Genomic DNA, 18860 nt, shown 5'->3' with positions numbered 1-18860 from the left:
TTACAGATAATTAAAATAAACTTTATTTCTGAGTAGGTGGCTCTCTTGGAGGTTTACCAAATATCCCCTCCAAAGAAGGCAAATGCTGTTGCTCTTACTGACTCAAGTGTCCCCAGACCACAGGTTACCACCACCTGGAGCCTGATCTTGAGCCAGTAGACAGAGAGGAGCCAAACAATTCAGATGGGATCATCATCAGGCCGTGGGAAACAGCAGTGCTACTCTGCTTAGGAAGGAGCCCTTTGTCAGGGGCTAAAGAAATCAGTCAGTGGCTAGAGAACAGCTTGCCCTTGCATCTAGGGGTAAACAAAAAAGTAAAGTATCATTTAGGGTTCTTTGTAAGCCACGGAAGCCAAATAGGCCTAACTAAATCAAACCAAAATTAATGGGAATCCTTTGAGCCTTCTACAGAAGGAAAAAGTAACCATGCTTCCAGAAGAAAAAGAACCATGGAGGTGCTGAGTTCTCCATCAGGGCCTCACGGGCAGTCCCTTTTGGGTACTGCTGATATGATGTGACTGTGTCCCCACCAAAGTCTCATCTTGAATTGTAACTCCCATAATTCCCAAGTATTGTGGGAGGGGCCTGGTGGGAGGTATTTTAATCATGGAGGCAGTTTCCCCCATACTGTTCGCATGGTAGTGAATAAGTCTTACAAGAGCTGACGGTTTTATAAGCGGTTTCCCTTTTTGCTTGGCTGTGATTTTTCTCTCTTGCCTGCTGCCATGTAAGATATGCCTTTTGCCTTCCCTCATGATTGTGAGGCCACCTCAGCCATGTGGAACAGTGAGTCCATTAAACCTCTTTCCTTTATAATTACCCAATCTTGGATATGTCTTTATTAGCAGCGTGAAAACAGACTAATACACTGCCATCTGAATAACTCAGCTGCCACCATGCCCACTCTGGAGTCATTCTGCTCAGGATTAAAATTCCACAGGAGAAAAGTAAAAGGACTATCTTAGATCGTGTGTTGACCCCCTTGGCCAGAAGAAAAGGGATATCCTGATCAACAGTCCCACCACGATCTCAGGTAATAGATAGGAGTCATTCTCCAAAGGAAGGTGAACACATGTCAGAGTGTTGCCCTGGACAGTCCCAGTTTATAACTGTTTTAGGAGTAACTATAAATAGCATCACTTTTCACCTGCACAAAACTGTTTTGTCCAAGTTTGGATCATAAATTGCATGATCAATTCACACAAAGGAAATTTGGGGCATTGTTACCAAGGTAGCAATGCTGAGCAGAGACAAATAGCTACCATTACTATGAGGCTATTAGGAGGGGTCAAAACAGAGTATTTTGCTCCCAGTCTCTCAGAACCAAAAGATGAGAACCAGAGTCAAAAGTCCCTCTTGGTCTTTAGGTTTTGACTCCAGCATGAAAATAACATTCCTATACTCAAGTGTTGAATTATTACCACTTTGACCCAATAATTCTGGTCCCTTGTCTTTGTATGTCCTTGCAGCTAAACCACTAAATGTTAAGGTGTTCTCCTTCACTGCTGCTTTTTTAGCTTAATTGGCCCTCCTGCTTTCCAAAATAGAATGCTAACACTCATTCACCCAGTTGGAGGGTCAGGGTGATACCAGATCCAATATTCCCCAAAGCCTGCGTAGGCTGGTTGCTGTATCCCTGACTACTGATTAATAATAAAGGAGTCAAATAGCACCTTTTGATTCTGATTTCCTCTGAGAGGCTGTTCTACAAGCATGGGGTCAACTTAAAGGAAGCGGGGTTTTGTTTAATATTTTCTCCTTTCATTAGTGCACTTAAATTACTTTCTTGTAAACTCTGCTTGTTACCTAAATGTACTAGCACTTTTGTTACCTAATTAAGTTTCTTATCAGAATTCCAACCAAAAATAACAAGAAATGTAATAATGATAAGATATCGTGCTCCCTCAAAACAGATTTCCTTTTGTGCTTTATCTCTTGGTACTGTTCTGGCTTGTTTAATTAAAGTATCAGAAATTATTAGACTCAAATTATTTCTTGATCTAGTGCTCAAATTCTCCTGAAAAACTGCTTCTTCTGCCTCAATATTTAAACCTTTATCAGTATGAGGCAGATGAGTTTCCACATGTTTGCAACTGGATTCATGTAATTCAATATAATTTTGGAGGACGATCCTAATTTAGCCGCTAAGTAATTAAGCAAACAAATCAGATTTGGCTACACTGAGCTACCGTGAACGTTTAAATACTCATGTCTCCTCTCCTGTGCTCTTGGATCATCAAAATGAAAAACGTTCATGTGCAAAAAACAAACCTTGTGAAATTCTAGCGTGGAGATGTGAAATTCAAAGCAACCTTCTTACTTATTTTTTCATCGGAGGGATAGGGCTCAAAATATCACGAAGTTCAAATCACTAATATAAGTTGTGTTCAAGGAGGGTAGTCATGTCTGTTACAGACTTTATCATAACTGATGAGAAAGTACACTTACATCACAGCATTGAGAAGGAGAAAACTGTAAGACATACTGGCGATTTCTGTTCCTCATACTCTGTGAAAAAAATTCAGGTTGGAATCTGCTTGCTTCTGGTGGAGCTGTGTGAGAGGTTCACATTCTTTGAAGTCGTCTGCAACATGATCCCCTTTTGCACTATCAAGCTTGGCTATCACAGTTGCCAGGCAGCCATCTTAAACTTGTGTTTTATTGGAACTTCAATACTTACCCCTGTGTTTGTTGGATGGCTCACTGATGTCTATTTAGGAAGAAACAAACTGGTGTATATTTGCTTGTTTCTACATTTTCTAGGTGAGTGTCCTCTGCTGACTGGAATGTTTTGTGACTTAATTGAGTAGATTTTTGTTAGAATTTTTAGTTTATATTATTTTCACTCTGCTCTTAGCACAAAATGTGATAAATGAAGTAAGAATGTGGTTTCAATGTATTTCATTCTCTGTACTATTTGAAGAATGCTAGTAAGTCTGTGTGTGTGTGTGTGTGTGTGTGTTAGAGAATGCTTTGATGCCTACATCATTGCACTTATATTTTACAGTAATTACTCCTTTACATATATATCCTACTCCTTAGAATGCCCTCCCTTCCCAAAACCTTTTTACCTCAAGTCCAAATTCATGACAAATTCCCTCAGAAATGTGAAATTTATTTGCTTCACAACCAAGATGAAATGTGCTAAAAAAAGGTTTTTGAAGTTCATGTAAAATAATTGAGAAATGTTTTTATCCAAAGGTGGTCTTTTAATTAGTCATATACTAATTAAGATTGCATATGATGGTATGATTTCTATATTATTAATTATGATTATATGCTTTAAAAATGAGTAAATTAGACACCACAGTGTGCGTCTTTACATATATATTAATATGTATCTGCAAAGGTTTGGGACCGATTGCGAGAAATGCTGGGAAAATATCAAGTTAGTTTAATAAGGAATAGAGAGCAATTTGAAGAACAGACTAGAATTTTAGACTGAAAAGTTCAAGTTATTCTTCTTAAGCAACAAGAAGTCTCTGAAAATATCATGAAAACAACATTTGAGAAATGCTATTCTGCAATACAGGATGGTCAACCACAGTGAGAGATTAAATAGACAGAGATCAGAAAATCTCAGGATGATGGTTTAAGCAATAAAGTGCCAATTCAGGAGAGAACAAGTGAAAAGCTATAAAAACTTGGCAACTAAATAAAGGTACAAATGTGATGGGGGTCAAAAATTAGCTCCAAGTTTCTGATCTGAGCAACTTGGGAATGTAGCATGCTGTTCACTAATAATGAGAGGTGCAGCCGAAATGAGTGTTGGTAGGAGGACAGATGAGAAAGAGATGGATAGATATCAGGTACTCAACATATCACACAATCTCAGGCAGGTGGTAAATTACCATTCAGAGAATCCACTGGAGTGTAAGTCAAACCTGGAAAGTCCGCAGCTGAAGTTCTGTGGAATAAAAACTAAGGCACTGCATGACAAATAATCACTCAACATTCAACAAATATTTCTTATTGACTACTCTGTACCAGACATTATTCCAGGTCTGGAAATGCAATAGAGAAGAAAGTCATGTGTTCCTGCTAAAGTTGACTTTTTGGTGCAGGGAGAGAGAAAATAAATGAGGAAATAGATGTGATGTCATGTGGCAATGAGTTAGGATGAAAAATAAAGCTGGGTATGGGGACAGGATGGAATGAGTAGCGATGAGGCTGCCACTTGGTACCAAGAAAAAGTTTTCTGATAAGAAGACATTTAAGCAAATCCAAGACTAATTTACTCTGCTTACCTTGGTAACAGGCCACACCAGTAGCATTTGCTGACTTCTTGTTTAACATGGTAATTTCTATCAGTCTAGATTCTGAGGTCAGTCATCAGACAGGATGGAAATCCCAAGTTTGGAATTTGGCAAACAAAAGACTTAAGTCAACTCTACATCCATTCATTTTTTTACTAAAAGTTATTTCTTTGTTGCCCTCTGCTTACAGCTGCCATCAAATTCCAACCAGTCACTAAATATTAGAGGTTATATAAAAATAGTCTCTCCTGTCTGAATTGCTACAACCCTGGCTGAAAAAAATGCAGCTTTCTTCTTTTTGACCATTCCAATGGCCTACTTACTCGGCTGCCAGTTGTCAATCAGTCTCCAGTTCATACTCCATTCTACCAACAACACTGACTTCCTGAACAAATAAATCTCTCTATTGGCTCTATTATCTAAAAAATCAAATCCAAATTTATTAATTTAGCATACAAGAACCTTACCAAGTTCACCTCTCTAGATTTCTCATTCAACATGCAACCCCAACCTTGCTAATTTCTCCTGGCCTCCTTCCCTAGTTTTCTAATCTTATACATGCTCTTCTCTCTTCCTGAAATTGTCACCTTCCCTTATCTTTCCATCCTTTATCCATGATTGGAAAATTCCTGCTATTGTTTCAAGAACCAAATAGCGTTGTTGCTAGCTTCTCTGTGTTCAACCACACCCATATAATACTTATATGATTGCATCCATCACTTTATAACATAATAGTCCACCTGCATGGCTGACTTCTCTGATGGGCTCAGCAGTTCCTGGAGAGAAGAGCCAGTGGACCCCCACCACCTAGCAGGGGGTATGACACATCATGGTGCTTCTACAGAGCTACTAAATGCGGGCATACTGATGATGAGATACACAATTGTACACATCACAGAGGAGACTTTTCTTCATATATGTCATAGATTTGTCTTTTTGCTGCCCCATTTTACAACAGATAGAGATAAAGTTTTGATTTAATACAATCAGCCTATTATGACATTTTCTCAAAAGACAGAAAGAAAGTGCCTTTCTAAATTACACAAATATACCATTCAAACTAAAAGTGCCTTGTTCCTAAGTAAATAGTTGCTGCATGAAATAGTTGCCCTGTCCATCCTCTTTGGACATCCCTTTGTCTAGCCAGACCTCACATCACACCTACAGAAGAGAAGACTGAGTGAGTGCTAGAAAGAGAGAAGTTAGTTTCATATCCAGCTAACCTTAAAAGGGAACATTTCAAACTCAATAATTTAAAGGGCTCACCTCACGGTAAATGAATCTGTTGCCAAATAGCTCTTCAGTGCATATATTCTTTACATTGTGAAAGCCTCTGTAGGGGAGATGGAAGCATTAGACCAAATTTTTATCTATAAAGAATTTATAATCTAGTTGAGAAAACAAACCACATGAAATAACTCTATAAAAATTTATACCAAATAACACTAATGCCAAATTGATAAAATGAAGAGCAAAACGAAGACGGAGGAGTCATTTTTCACTAATCAAATCATCAAAAAAATTAATGATGCTAACTACCATGAATGAAGGTCTTCTCATACAATGATGGTAGGAGATTAACTTGTTGCATTGTTAAAGAACATTTGCCAATGGTATTAAGAAGCAATACAAATAGGAATGCCTTTGACTGAGAACTTAGGCTAATAAAGATGTGCACAAAAATTATGTGTCAGGGTATTTTATGGTATTCATTTAAAATAACTGAAAAGGTCTTTTAAAATACATTATGATTAGAATATCACATCATCACTAGAAATCATGTTGGAAAAGTATAAAGGTATTTTAAAAATTGTTCATATTATTTGGTTACATTAAAAAATCAACAGTGTAATCTCAATTTATTTAAGTAAAATATATTTATATATATTTAAGTAAAATATAAATATTTATAAAATATTTTATTTTATAAAAGTAAAGATGATCTCTGAGTCATGAGATTATGGGCCTTTTGTATTATTCTGAGTGCTTTCCTCTATTTTTCAAATTTTCTGAAATAAGAACGTATTACTTTTGTAATCTGATGGGGGGGAAATGCTATTTCCAAAAAAAAAAAAAGTATTTGACTACTTGATGGTAGGAGGTCCAAGAAGAGGGAGATTACAACTGGGTTACTTTATAACATTGGGCAAGCCACTTAACCTCACTGAACCTGTTTCTTTAAAAAAATAAATAACAAAATCTATCCACTCACATCACAAAGTTTTTTCAAGATGAAACATATAGTTCATGAGCATGCTTTGTAAAATATAAAGAGCTTAGCAAAAGCATGGAATTGTATCGTAATTTTTATTAGACAAGGAAAGACATCAAATGTGGTCCCCGCAAGGTGGAAGAGAGAAGGATACTCAACCTTATTTTGTCACTTTATGTCCCCTCTCCTTCCAGCTCACACTCCTCTGTCCCCAGCCTTCTCACCCCTGTATGTGGCAAAGAAGGCTCCATCCAGCTGTGTGAGAAATAAGATAAATAAGAAAGACATTACAAGGAGAAAGAGAAGTAGGAAAGAAAAAAAAAAGACTGTGTTCTCTTTAACGATAATAATGTTCTTCTTAAAAGCTTTTATGTAATAGGCTTCCGAGATGTCTGAGATCATGGTGTTTTCTGTCACTCGATTGATTAGGAACAAATAACCTTTGTTAACAGTGGTTTTCTCTGGGGGTGGGAATACTAACAGCTTCATTTTGTATACAATGCTTTTCTGAGTTATTTTAATTTTGGCAAAATAAACACGATTTGCTTATACATTCTGGGAGAAAATACAGTTCAAGCTTGAGGAAGAAAAATAACCTAAAACTCTGGATTAGTTAAGACACATATTGAAGGAAATTCTTACAATTAGAAAACATCAGGCTATCCCTGAAATTGCAGTGACTAGCATAAACGTTTGGATAAGACAATCACAAAATGATGCCACTGTCAGAGGAAAAACCCTGTTTATTATGTGATCTGGTGATCCAATGGTTCTATGTTACATTTATTCTTTTTTTTCTCCACTTACAGGCACTGCTTTGTTATCTGTGGTGGCTTTTCCCTTGGAAGATTTCTATCTGGGCACTTACCATGCAGTTAACAACATACCAAAAACAGAGCAGCACAGGCTGTTTTACGTAGCACTGTTGACCATTTGCCTTGGCATCGGAGGCATAAGAGCCATCGTCTGTCCACTGGGTGCTTTTGGCCTTCAGGAGTATGGATCACAAAAAACAATGTCTTTTTTTAACTGGTAAGTAGCACTGGCTAGGAGACAAAAGAGGCTTATGACCGTCCTCACTGTTTACTTTCTGATTCCATTTGGGTAGTAGTTGTTCAGTCTTTGTGATGAATTGGGCTAAGTGACGATGGAATGAATCTGTGATGATGATTCAGTCAGTAATCACAGGAGCTTCTAAGTCTCATGCAGACCAGTACAGCTTACCAGCACCTTCCCAACACATGCGGATACATTTATCCTCCAGGTAAAAAGATTTGAAGTGCCTTGTCCTGCAGAATAGAACGTGGCTTTGGAACCAAAGAGACCTGGGTGGAAGTCTGGACTCTGCTTAACACAAGCTGACTGACCTTGACCTAGTCATGTATTCTCTACTTCAGTTTATTCATTTCTGAAGGGGGATAATACCTCTTCTCCAGTTTTATTAGAGGTAACACCATGTGTATTGCTGGCAAAGAACTTGGCACATAGTAAGTGATCAAAAAAAAGGTAGCTGTTAGCATGTCTGTATTGTAGTAGACTAATTTGGGAGAAATTATAAATTTCTAGGCCAATGCAGAGAGAAGATGCAAAGATGAAAGAAGTATTTAACAATTTGTTAAAACATCACCCAGCATCTCTGTTTCTCACCCAGTTCGCTCCCAACACCTAAAAGAGTTTATATTCCATGAAAATCAAACAGCCTTCCTGTGAATCTTTGCCTCTCCCAATGAGTTCTTATGGAGTTCGTCAGTTTTTGTGTTTTTTAAGGAAACAATTTATATTAACAAATACAAATTCAAGAAAAAAAATTAATATATGGATCTTAAGGGAGAGTAATTAAGCATTTAGTATAAAACTTCTTTGTTATTGTTGTTATCTATCAGTGGATGTCAAACAGATGTGAGCTACATTGTCCATTTTTAGAGTAAATAGTGTCTATATGTATATGTATAGGCATATGTAGCTCTCCGAGGCCGTTCCTCTTTTCTCTTTCTTTTTCTTTCTCTTGCTCCCCTTTTTTCTTTCTCTAATGATATTAATATTATAAAGCACTCAGCCCTATTTTGGATTAAGTCCTAATGTCAGAGAACAATGCAGTCTTACCAAAGGTAGAAGGGACTCTTTACTTCCTTGCAGCAAATTCTGCCTCCTTGACCTGCCCAAAGGAGAAAGAAAAATCCTTCTTTTTTATTCTATTCGGAGGTTTTAATCCTTAATTAGCAACATCATTTTGATTAAATAAGACTCTGGAGGATTAAGACTGGAGAGCAATCAGTTGTTCTGAAAGATAGCTCTGGAGAATTTATTGTACTGTGGTCTTAGTCATTTAGAGTTGTGTTTAATCAAAGTGACATTTCTCAGTGTTGATTACAAAGGAGACATTATATGAATGAAATATTTCCTTTGGGAAACAGAGGGGACTCCCACTGGGTCCGTGCTTTAGGGCTTCAGGAAGGGGGATGGGGAATGGGGAGAAAATGAATTTCTGCAGCTGTAAGGAACCAGGCCAAATTGAGGATAAGCACATTTAGATTTTTAAAAATTATTTTCCAATTTCACTAAATAGCTCAGTATTTTAAAAATTTAAAGTTAAAGCATCCAGAAATGTGTATAAAGAATCAGGGTGTTATTCTTTAATGTGATAAAAGAACTGGATGATAAGCTCCTTGAAGGCTGAATCTGGTTGTTTTACCTTTTTTTATTTTTCCAGTTTAAATACTAAACTACAGGCCAACTTTTATGAATGTTCACTTACCTTACTGTAGTTTATAGCAACGAATGCTGATTCCATTCCTGTACACAGTGCAGGGGCTGGTGACAAGATGGACAGAGACTCCACTGGGCAACCAGACAGCTGGCAGAATCCTGGCTCTATCACTTAGGAGTTTTGTGGTCTTTGGCAAGTTCCTTAATTCCTCAGAGCCCCAGGCTCCTCATCCACCAAGTGGGAATATCTTGGAAAGCTATTGTATCACTTATACATAAAGTATCCTAGCATATTCTAGGTATTGAAATTATGATCACTATTGTTATGATTATTGCTAAATCATGGATAAGCCATCAGCTGAAACCATTGTCTAAATGCTAGGAAAGAGGGGACCCATTTAGGAGGAGGTCATCTTGGAAAGGAGTAGTTTATTAATGCATAATCTATGTCTTCCAGTCAATGCCTCTAGAAATTAGCCTGGTAAATATAATGAATTTCAGCCGTGCCTTTAGAAAACAACATACCCCTTGAATCTGTAACTACTTGAAGGCTGCATTCAGTTCTATTTGCAGCACAGATGTCAGATGTTCATAGTTACAGGACCTTTAATGAGATGTGTCATTGCTTCTGTACCACCTAAAGCTTCCCAGTGAGCATGTTAAGTAGCATAGACTGGAAGTCTCAGGCACTGAAAACACCACTTCCGAGTAAAGCTGCCAAATATAGGTGAGAAAACCACTCCCAGCCAACATTACCATCTGGTACTGGATCCTCCTCAACTAATGCACCTCACTGCAAAAATAAAGCTAAACTCCCTGAAATCAAGAGACATAATAATCTGCCAACATCCTTGTGCCATTATCCAGATCAGAACCTGGCTTTCCACATATTCCAAAAGCTGAGATGGCCAATTAAGAATAGCCAGACTGGAGATCACCTAGGTAAATACACCTGTGCAGATTCTTTTCTGGAAGCAAAAAGAAGGAGAATAATGAAGTCTGTTCCTGGCCACAATTTTAAATTCTACCACAATTAACCTCAAATCTTGCTTCTGCATTTCTCTACTTTCTTCACCTGATAATTTGCATCCTATCTGCATATCACAGTCTGTTGCTAAGGGGTTACTAGGGTGAATTATATACATGATTAAAAGCCCAAGTAGAATATTGGTAAAGTTCTTGAAAAAAGTCTGGAGACTGACTTATTTCACCCCAGAAATGTTGACTATCTGGTACTCAAATTGACTCTACGTGGTATCTGTCTCAAACTGAAATATTCTGATTTTAACACTTCCTCAAATTAAATATATTTTATCTTAGAGAAGCACTAGAGGTAAAAATATATGATCCCACAGCATTTTTCCAGAATCTATTTTAATATTCACAAGAACAATGATTGTTAATCCTAGGTGCACATTAAAGCCACCTGAGGATTCTTTTTTAAAAAGTACAAATGCCTGGGTCCTGCCACCAAAGATTCTGACTACATTGGTTAGAGGCAGGACGCAGGGACCAGGATTTTTTTTAAGCTGCCCAAGTAGAGTTGAGAACCACTGTTCTAATGCAGTGTTGCTGATTTTAATTATCACTTGAGAGCCTTGTTGAAAATGTTTCCCAGGTCCCACCTCGAACCTCCTGGATCAGAATTTCCTGGGAGGACAGGTGGGAAATGCATATTTTAAACAAGTACTGTCTTACTCTATTCAGGCTGCAATAACAAATCAGCATAGATTGGCTGGCTTATAAACAATAGAAATTTATTTTTCACAGCTCTGGAGGCCAGAATTCTGAGATCAGGGTTCTGGTGAGCGTTCCCTTCCTGGCTGGAAGACTGCTGGCTTCTTACTGTGTCTTCACATAGTGGAAGCGGCAAAGGAGCTCTAGGAGGTCTCTTTTACAAGGGAACTAATCCCATTCAGAAGGTCGCCACCTCTATGATCAAAAGCCCCACCTCCCAAATACACCGCTCCCTAATACCACTGTTACAGGAGGTATATAACACCTAATACCAAGTTACGATTTCAACATATGAAATTTGAGGGGACACAAATATTCCTACCATATCAAGTACTTCAGGTGATTCAGAAGATCAATCAAAGTTTGAGAACAATTCCAGAGCCATAAGGAAAGTCTAGTGATGCCTTTGAAAAGAAATGAAACTAACCATTGATTGAACCCACTACTGTGTTTCAGACTGCTTTGGAACTTTTTGACAATTTTATAGCAATTATCATCACATTTAGAAATCTACCTGATTGAGAAATTCAACATAATTCTGAAAAGAGAGAGGAAAAAATATAAATCTACCTATATTCTTCAATCGTAAAATCATAATTTATGAGGTACATTTCAGCGAACAAAATCAAAGCAGTTCATGAAATAATCTTATTAATACTCAAAATGTCCTTTGAGTTACATGCTGAGGAGTAGTAGCTTGTAAATAGCTTTGAAAAAATCACAGGCCTTCCCAAATTCTATTTGCACTGACTCTAGCCAAGTTTAACAAATGCTACCCTCTCACCCTAATAACAACAAGCACTTCCTTTTTTTCCTTTGTGACCTGAGCTCACTGCAACTTCCATCTCCCGGGTTCAAGCAATTCTCCTGCCTCAGCTTCCCAAGTAGCTGGGATTACAGGCGCATACCACCACGCCCGGCTAGTTTTTTGTATTTTAGTAGAGATGGGGTTTCACCATGTTGCCCAGGCTGTTCTCGAATCCCTGAGCTCAGGCAATCCGCCCGCCTTGGCCTCCACAGTGCCGGGATTACAGGCGTGAGCCACTGCGCCGGGCGCATGTTCTCTTTTAAGCTTGAAAGATACATGAGTCAGGACAATTGTTAAAATTAGGGTGTTGGCCAGGCACACACCTGAATCCCTAGGCTCTGGGAGGCCTAGGAAGGAGGATCACTCAAGGCCAGGGGTTTGAGACAAGCCTGAGTAACCCCATCTCTACCACAAAAAATTTTTTTTAAATTAGCCAGGCATGGCGGGGTGAGCCTGTAGTTGCATGTGCTTGAGAGACTGAGACTCAGAAAGTGAGGAGCTTAAGCTCAGGAGGCTGAGATTACAGTGAGCTATGAACACCCTGCACCAGTCCAGCCTGGGTGACAGAGTGAGACCCTATCTCAAAAAAATAAAAATAAAAAGAGGGGGGGTGGGTGGGGGTTGTTGGCAAAAGAATGAGGGAATGGGAAAGGAGGGAAAGGGAATGAAACAGGTTAAAGAGTAAGAGAGGTAGGAAGAGCTTGGGAGAGAGAGTAAAGCAGTCCCCCAAATTTTTAAATTAAAAACTCAACTTCTTCAATCCTAATGTCTAGTTACCCAAATCAATATTTTATTGTCTTTAATAGCTCTGCTGGAAAAAAAATATGTATTCACAGATAAAAAGGAACTCTAAAGTTTCTGTTTTTCCTCTTCTGTCTCCAAATATTTGGCTACCAGAGTATTCTTTGAAGTACCTCAGTGGCCAATGGCTATGCTAAAAGAAGCAATGATTGACAACAGCCATCCACCATGAAATCGGTGCCCGAGTATTTTATTTCACTGACTCCTCTAAACAGTTCAGTTTTATCCCACTGAAGAGTCACAAATCCCCTGGAAAATTATCTGAATATTGATCAATGTAGAATAAAATACTTTCTCCAGAATATTTAAATGGTCCACTAATGCTATGAAGACCTGAAACTTACAGAAAATTTGCCTCCCTTCTTTGATACTGCCTCAGGTTAGGAAAGACCATTTTGAATAATTTCTCTTCAAATCACCAAAAGTAAACACGAAGCACATCAAAACTGGCCAGTCTAAGAAATGACAAAATATTTGAGTAATTTAAATGTATTACTAAATTAATTAAGTGAATGTTTAAAATAATCTCATAAGGATTGCTGAGTTTTGCAGCCACGATTTTTCTCATTTGTATTCAATACCATACAATCATGAAGACAAAAAAATTACCACTTATATATACTCCCAATTATTTGCAGTTCCCAGTCTGTATTTAAAAGTAGACTAAAGAAACATATTTTTACTGCTGCTTTCAATTTTCCTTAATCACTAGTATTTGTTTTGCTTTAGTGCTTTGCTCTCTGACTTTTTGTGTGAGAGGTGCTTTATAAATTCAATTTGCTAGTGAGCTATGAGATGAAAGGAGTCTTAATGGTAAGTTTGAAGACTGTGGGTTTTCATTTCTTTTTTTTTTTTTTGTAGATGATACATATACAATTTCACCCTTAATTATCTGTAGCTTGTCCTGTCCATGGATCAACAAAGATATATATAAAACATGCCTGTACTAGGTAATTCTTTCAGAAAATTACACAATCAAATATGTTGGGTGACATTTGTTAAAATACATTTAGTACTTCATGTAAAATCTCTTCCTAGACATAAATATTCAGCACTATAATTTTTTGGTTTCTAACTACTTTTCACAAGATTTAAGTCTTGGAATAATTGTAATTTTCCTTGACCCTCTTTAGAGCAATGCAGTTTACATCACCATGTGGTACACTGAAGAGTCACACAGTGTTCTCTTAGATTTTCTCAACAATGCTTAACATTTTAAAAAGAGTTTCCTAAAGACTGAAAGCACTGTAACAGTGCTTTTGGCTCCAGATTCTCTGTGTTGCTACAGCCACAAGTCAAGTGTACGGCTTGCAGCAGCATGAAAGGATAACCTGTGGCTGAGCCTAGGGACTCCATCCAGTTGTCCTAGAAAATTATAACTTTTTGTACCTCACCTACCTTGTGATAAATACATTTCCATTAGTGGATCATAGTAAATCAGTTTGCTCAATGTGGTCATGTTTGATGTTCTATTACTTTTCTAGGCCAATTATTGAGAGGTTTTAGTTTTTTTTTTATATATATATTGTGTTTGATTAATTGATTTTTATGAGATGCTGTATTATTAATCTGTTATTTAATCTCCATTTATTTTCAACCTAGTACTGTGCTAGGTCTCATGGAGATAAAGAAATGAAGAATAAAATCTTACCATCAGGGAGCTTCACAATCTATATATGAAAAGCAAAACTGACAAAAATGAAATAATTGAATAATGAGTATTTGCTTTAGAAGTTCAGAAAAGAAGCTGGGTGTAGTGGCTCATGTTTCTAGTCCAGCACTTTGGGAGGCCAAGGCAAGTGGATTGCTTGAGCTCAGGAGTTCAAGACCAGCCTGGGCAAAATGGCAAAACCCCATCTCTACAAGAAATACAAAAAAATTAGCTAGGCATGGTGGTGTGCACCTGTGGTCCCAGATACTTGGGAGGCTGAGGCAATAGGATCACTTGAGCCCAAGAGATCAAGGCTGCAGTGAGTCAAGGTCATGCTACTGCACTCCAGCTTGGTCAACAGAGTGAGATAATGTCTCAAAAAAATTTTACAGAAGAGAAGAAGCAGAATATTCAAGAAAGTATTTAATGAAGGAAAAGAGACAGAATATAGGACTTTAAAAGTGAGACAGGGCAAGCCAAGAAATAGGACAAGTTAAGGAGACAAACATGGGTAGGTCTGTTTCTCAGACAGTGAGGAGACTAGCTCAACTTGACACATGTTCTTTCCAAACACATATCACATATCTATCCACTTCTATCTCTTTCCTTTGCTACCACCATGGCCCAGTTTGCTCTTAGCTCTCATCCAGACTTACAATAGCTGCGATTTTCTCCCTACCTTGCACCATCTGCAATTCATGGAACTGACACAATAATCTTTCCACTGAAAACAAGATCTATATGAGCCCCCTGCTCAATTCCCTTCAAATGGCTTCCCAATGCACTGAAAATAAAATCCAGACTTCTTGCCATGAACTTCAAGGCCCTAAATGACCTGGACCACATTTCCTGCTTTATCTTTTCTTCTAATATTTTATTCCTTAATCACTGTATTAGTCCATTTTCATGCTGCTGATAAAGACATACCCAAGACTGGGAAATTTACAAAAGAAAGAGGTTTAATTTGACTTGCAGTTCCATGTGGCTGGAGAAGCCTCATAATAATGGTGGAAGGCAAGAAGGAGCAAGTCATGTCTTACATAGATGGCAGCAAGCAAAGAGAGAGCTTGTGCAGAGAAACACCCATTTTTAAAACCACCAGATCTTGTAAGACCTATTCACTATCATGAGAACAGCATGAGAAAGACCTGCCCCCATGATTCTATCATCTCCCACCTGGTCCCTCCCACAACATGTGGCAAATATGGGAGACACAAGATGAAATTTGGGTGGGGACACAAAGCCAAACCATACCATTCTGCCCCCAGCCCCTCCCAAATCTCATATCTTCATATTTCAAAACCAATCATGCCTTTCCAACAGTCCCCCAAAGTATCAACTCATTTCAGCATTAACTCAAAAGTCCACAGTCCAAAGTCTCATCTGAGACAGAGCAAGTCTCTTCCACCTATGAGCCTGTAAAATCAAAAGCAAGTTAGTTACTTCCTAGATACAATGGGGGTACAGGTATTGGGTAAATATAGCCATTCCAAATGGGAGAAATTAGCCAAAACAAAGGGGCTACAGGCCCAATGGAAGTCCAAAATCCAGCAAGGCAGTCAAATCTCAAACCTCCAAAATGATCTCCTTTGACTCCATGTCTCATATTTAGGTCATGCTAATGCAAGAGGTGGGTTCCCATGGTCTTCAGCAGCTCTGCCCCTGTGGCTTTGCAGGGTGCAGCTTCCCTTCTAGCTGCCTTCATGGACTGGCATTGAATGTCTGTGACTTTTCCAGGCACACGGTGCAAGCTGTCAATGGATCTATTATTCTGGGATCTGGAGGACGGTGGTTCTCTTCTCACAGCTCCACTAGGCATTGCCCCAGTAGGAACTCTGTGTGGGGGCTCTGACCCCACATTTCTGTTCCACACTGCCCCAGCAGAGGTTGTCCACAACGGCCCTGCCCCTGCAGCAAACTTCTGCATCCAGGTGTTTCCATACATCTTCTGAAATCTAGGTAGAGGTTCCCAAACCTCAGTTCTTGACCTCTGTGCATCCACAGGCTCAACACCACATGGAAGCTGCCAAGGCTTGTGGTTTCCAACCTCTGAAACAGAAGCCCAAGCTGTATCTTGGCCCCTTTTAGTTATGGCTGGAGCAGCTGGGACACAGGGCACCAAGTCCCTAAACTACACACAGCACAGGACCCTGGACCTGGCCCACAAAACCATTTTTGCCTCTAAGGACTCTGGGCCTGTGATGGGAGAGGCTGCCATGAAGACCTCTCACATGCCCTGCAGACATTTTCCCCATTGTCTTGGGGATTAACATTTGGTTCCCTGTTACTTATGCAAATTTCTGCAGCAGGCTTGAATTTCTCCTCGGAAAATGGGATTTTCTTTTCTATTGCATTGTCAAGCTGCAAATTTTCCAAACTTTTATGCTCTGCTTCCCTTATAAAACTGAATGCCTTTAACAGCACCCAAGTCACCGCTTGAAAGCTTTGCTGCTTATAAGTTTTTTCTGCCAGATGCCCTAAATCTTCTCTCTCAGGTTCAAAGTTCCACAAATCTCTAGGGCAGGGGCAAAATGCTGCCAGTCTCTGTTAAAACATAACAAGAGTCACCTTTGCTCCAGTTCCAAAGTTTCTCATCTCCATCTGAGACCACCTCAACCTGGATTTCAGTGTCCATGTCATTGTCAGCATTTTGGTCAAAGCCATTCAACAAGTCTCCAGGGCGTTCCAGACTTTCCTACATTTTCCTGTCTTCTGAGCCCTCCAAACTGTTCCAACCTCTGCCTGTTACCGAGTTCCAAAGTCACTTCCACATTTGCAGGTATCTTTTCAGCAGTGCCCCACTCTACTGGTACCAATTTACTGTATTAGTCTGCTTTCACACTGCTGATAAAGACATACCTGAGACTCAGCAACTTACAAAAGAAAGAGGTTTAACTGGACTTACAGTTACACATGGCTGGAGAGGCCTCACAATCATGGGGGAAGGCAAGGAGGAGCAAATCACATCTTACATAGATGACAGCAGGCATCCCATTTTTAAAACCATCATATCGTGTTAGACCCATTTGCTATCATGAGAGCATCACAGGAAAGACCCGCCCCCATGATTCAATCATCTCCAGTTGGGTCCCTCCCACAACATGTGGGAATTATGGGAGCTACAAGCTGAGATTTGGATGGGGACACAGAGCCAAACCATATCATTCACTATGCTCCAACTTCACTGCTTTTTTTGTTCCTGAAATCAGGGTTGGAGAAAAATGAACATTTGATATGATGACATTTGCTTAGCACCATGTAGTTATAATCCATGTTCTTCATTTAATGTTCTTCATTAAAATTCTTACCAAAAAACCTTATTTAGAGGGTGTGATTCCAATTTTTAAAATTCCAGAAAGTAGAAGATCACAGACCATGTGATTTTCAGATTTTGTGACTCTAACTCATGTCTTTGGACTACCATTCTGAAGAGGAAGGACAACATTTATAGTTAATGATTGATATATAAAATGTGATGAGAGGAATGAAAGGTAATTTCAATTGTTAAAGGCTAGATTCACAAGAAAATGAAAGTGTCATGAAATTGATAACCGCAAAGATGCAGAAAGAAGTATTAACAGGATATTTAGCCCGATTAGCCCTGTACCAGGATGATGACTTCTGCTCATGGCTCTACAAGCAACACAGCTGTGTGAATGTGGATGAGTCATTTCAGTGTTCCAAGTTCAGATTTCTTCTCTGAAAGAGAGGGAGAAAAGTTTCTGACCTCAGTTTAGGCAATGGTTTCTGAGAAACAATTCTAAAAGGACGATCCATGGAAAAAAATTAGAATAGGACTTCCATCACAATTAAGAATTTCTGCTTTTCAAAAGACACTTTTTATAGAATAAAAAGACAAGCTACAGGCTGGGAGAAAATACTTACAAATCACATAATTGAGAAAGGACTTGTAGCCAGAATACATAAGGACAGAAACTTCACCAAAGAAGATATGCAGATGATCAATAAGCACATGAAAAGATGCTCAATATCATTAGCCATTAGGGAAATGCAAAATAAAACCACCATCATATATCAGTACACATGTACTATACCAAGTTTTGGCAGGGATATGAAGAGATGAGAACTCTCATACACATGTGGTGATAATGTAAAATGTTACAACTACTTAAAAACTATTTGAAATTTTCTTAAAATATTAAATATACATCTATCATATATCACCCAGCCATTACACTCCTAGGTTTTACCCAAGAGAAATTAATGTCTATGTCTGTTCAAAGGCTTGTACATGAATGTTCTTAACAGCATTATTTGCAATAGCAATAAGCTGAAAAATGTCTATTAACAGTAAATGCATAAACAAACACTGGTACATTTACATAATGGAATAGTACTTGGCAATAAAGAAGAATGGATACAGATAAATACATTAACATGGATGAATCTCAAAATAATTATGCCAAGTGAAAGAAGCCAGATTTGAAAATACAGATAATTTAATATTTAAAAAAGAATCTATGAATTGCAAACTAATTTATAGTGGCAGAAAAAAGATCGGTGGTTGCCTAGAGACGAGGAAGGGGAAATGAGAAGGGGCAGGGTTCAGAAGGGTGACAAGGGACATGACGGAGCTTTAGAGGCAATGGATATGTTTGTTATCTTGAATGTGGTAATTATTTTGTGTGTGCATATATATTCAAACCTTATAAAATTGCACACTTCAAA

At 38.5% G+C, this 18860-nt stretch overlaps 1 protein-coding gene and 1 long non-coding RNA gene across 2 annotated transcripts in view; one reads left to right on the top strand and one right to left on the bottom strand.

The window, feature by feature from the left end:
• Nucleotides 1–840: 840 nt before the first annotated feature.
• LOC116268837 lies at nucleotides 841–12294 on the bottom strand. Its single transcript, XR_004176012.1, has 4 exons — nucleotides 8572–12294; nucleotides 7356–7757; nucleotides 6628–6723; nucleotides 841–5589 (listed from the first exon to the last, which is right to left on the bottom strand). It is a non-coding gene; the product is annotated as an uncharacterized LOC116268837 (long non-coding RNA).
• The window catches only part of SLC15A5 (solute carrier family 15 member 5), a 93476-nt gene continuing 77018 nt past the window's right edge, over nucleotides 2403–18860 (top strand). Inside the window, exons 1-2 of the mRNA XM_031650314.1 lie at nucleotides 2403–2763; nucleotides 7278–7500. Coding sequence (XP_031506174.1) covers nucleotides 2403–2763; nucleotides 7278–7500 — 584 coding nt within the window. The remainder of the gene's footprint in view (nucleotides 2764–7277; nucleotides 7501–18860) is intronic.

This window comes from Papio anubis, chromosome 9, assembly GCF_008728515.1.
Source record: "Papio anubis isolate 15944 chromosome 9, Panubis1.0, whole genome shotgun sequence".
In the NCBI taxonomy this organism is placed as follows: domain Eukaryota; kingdom Metazoa; phylum Chordata; class Mammalia; order Primates; family Cercopithecidae; genus Papio; species Papio anubis.
The sequence above is the reverse complement of the archived record's forward strand: the minus strand, read 5'-3'. Positions and strand labels throughout refer to the sequence as shown.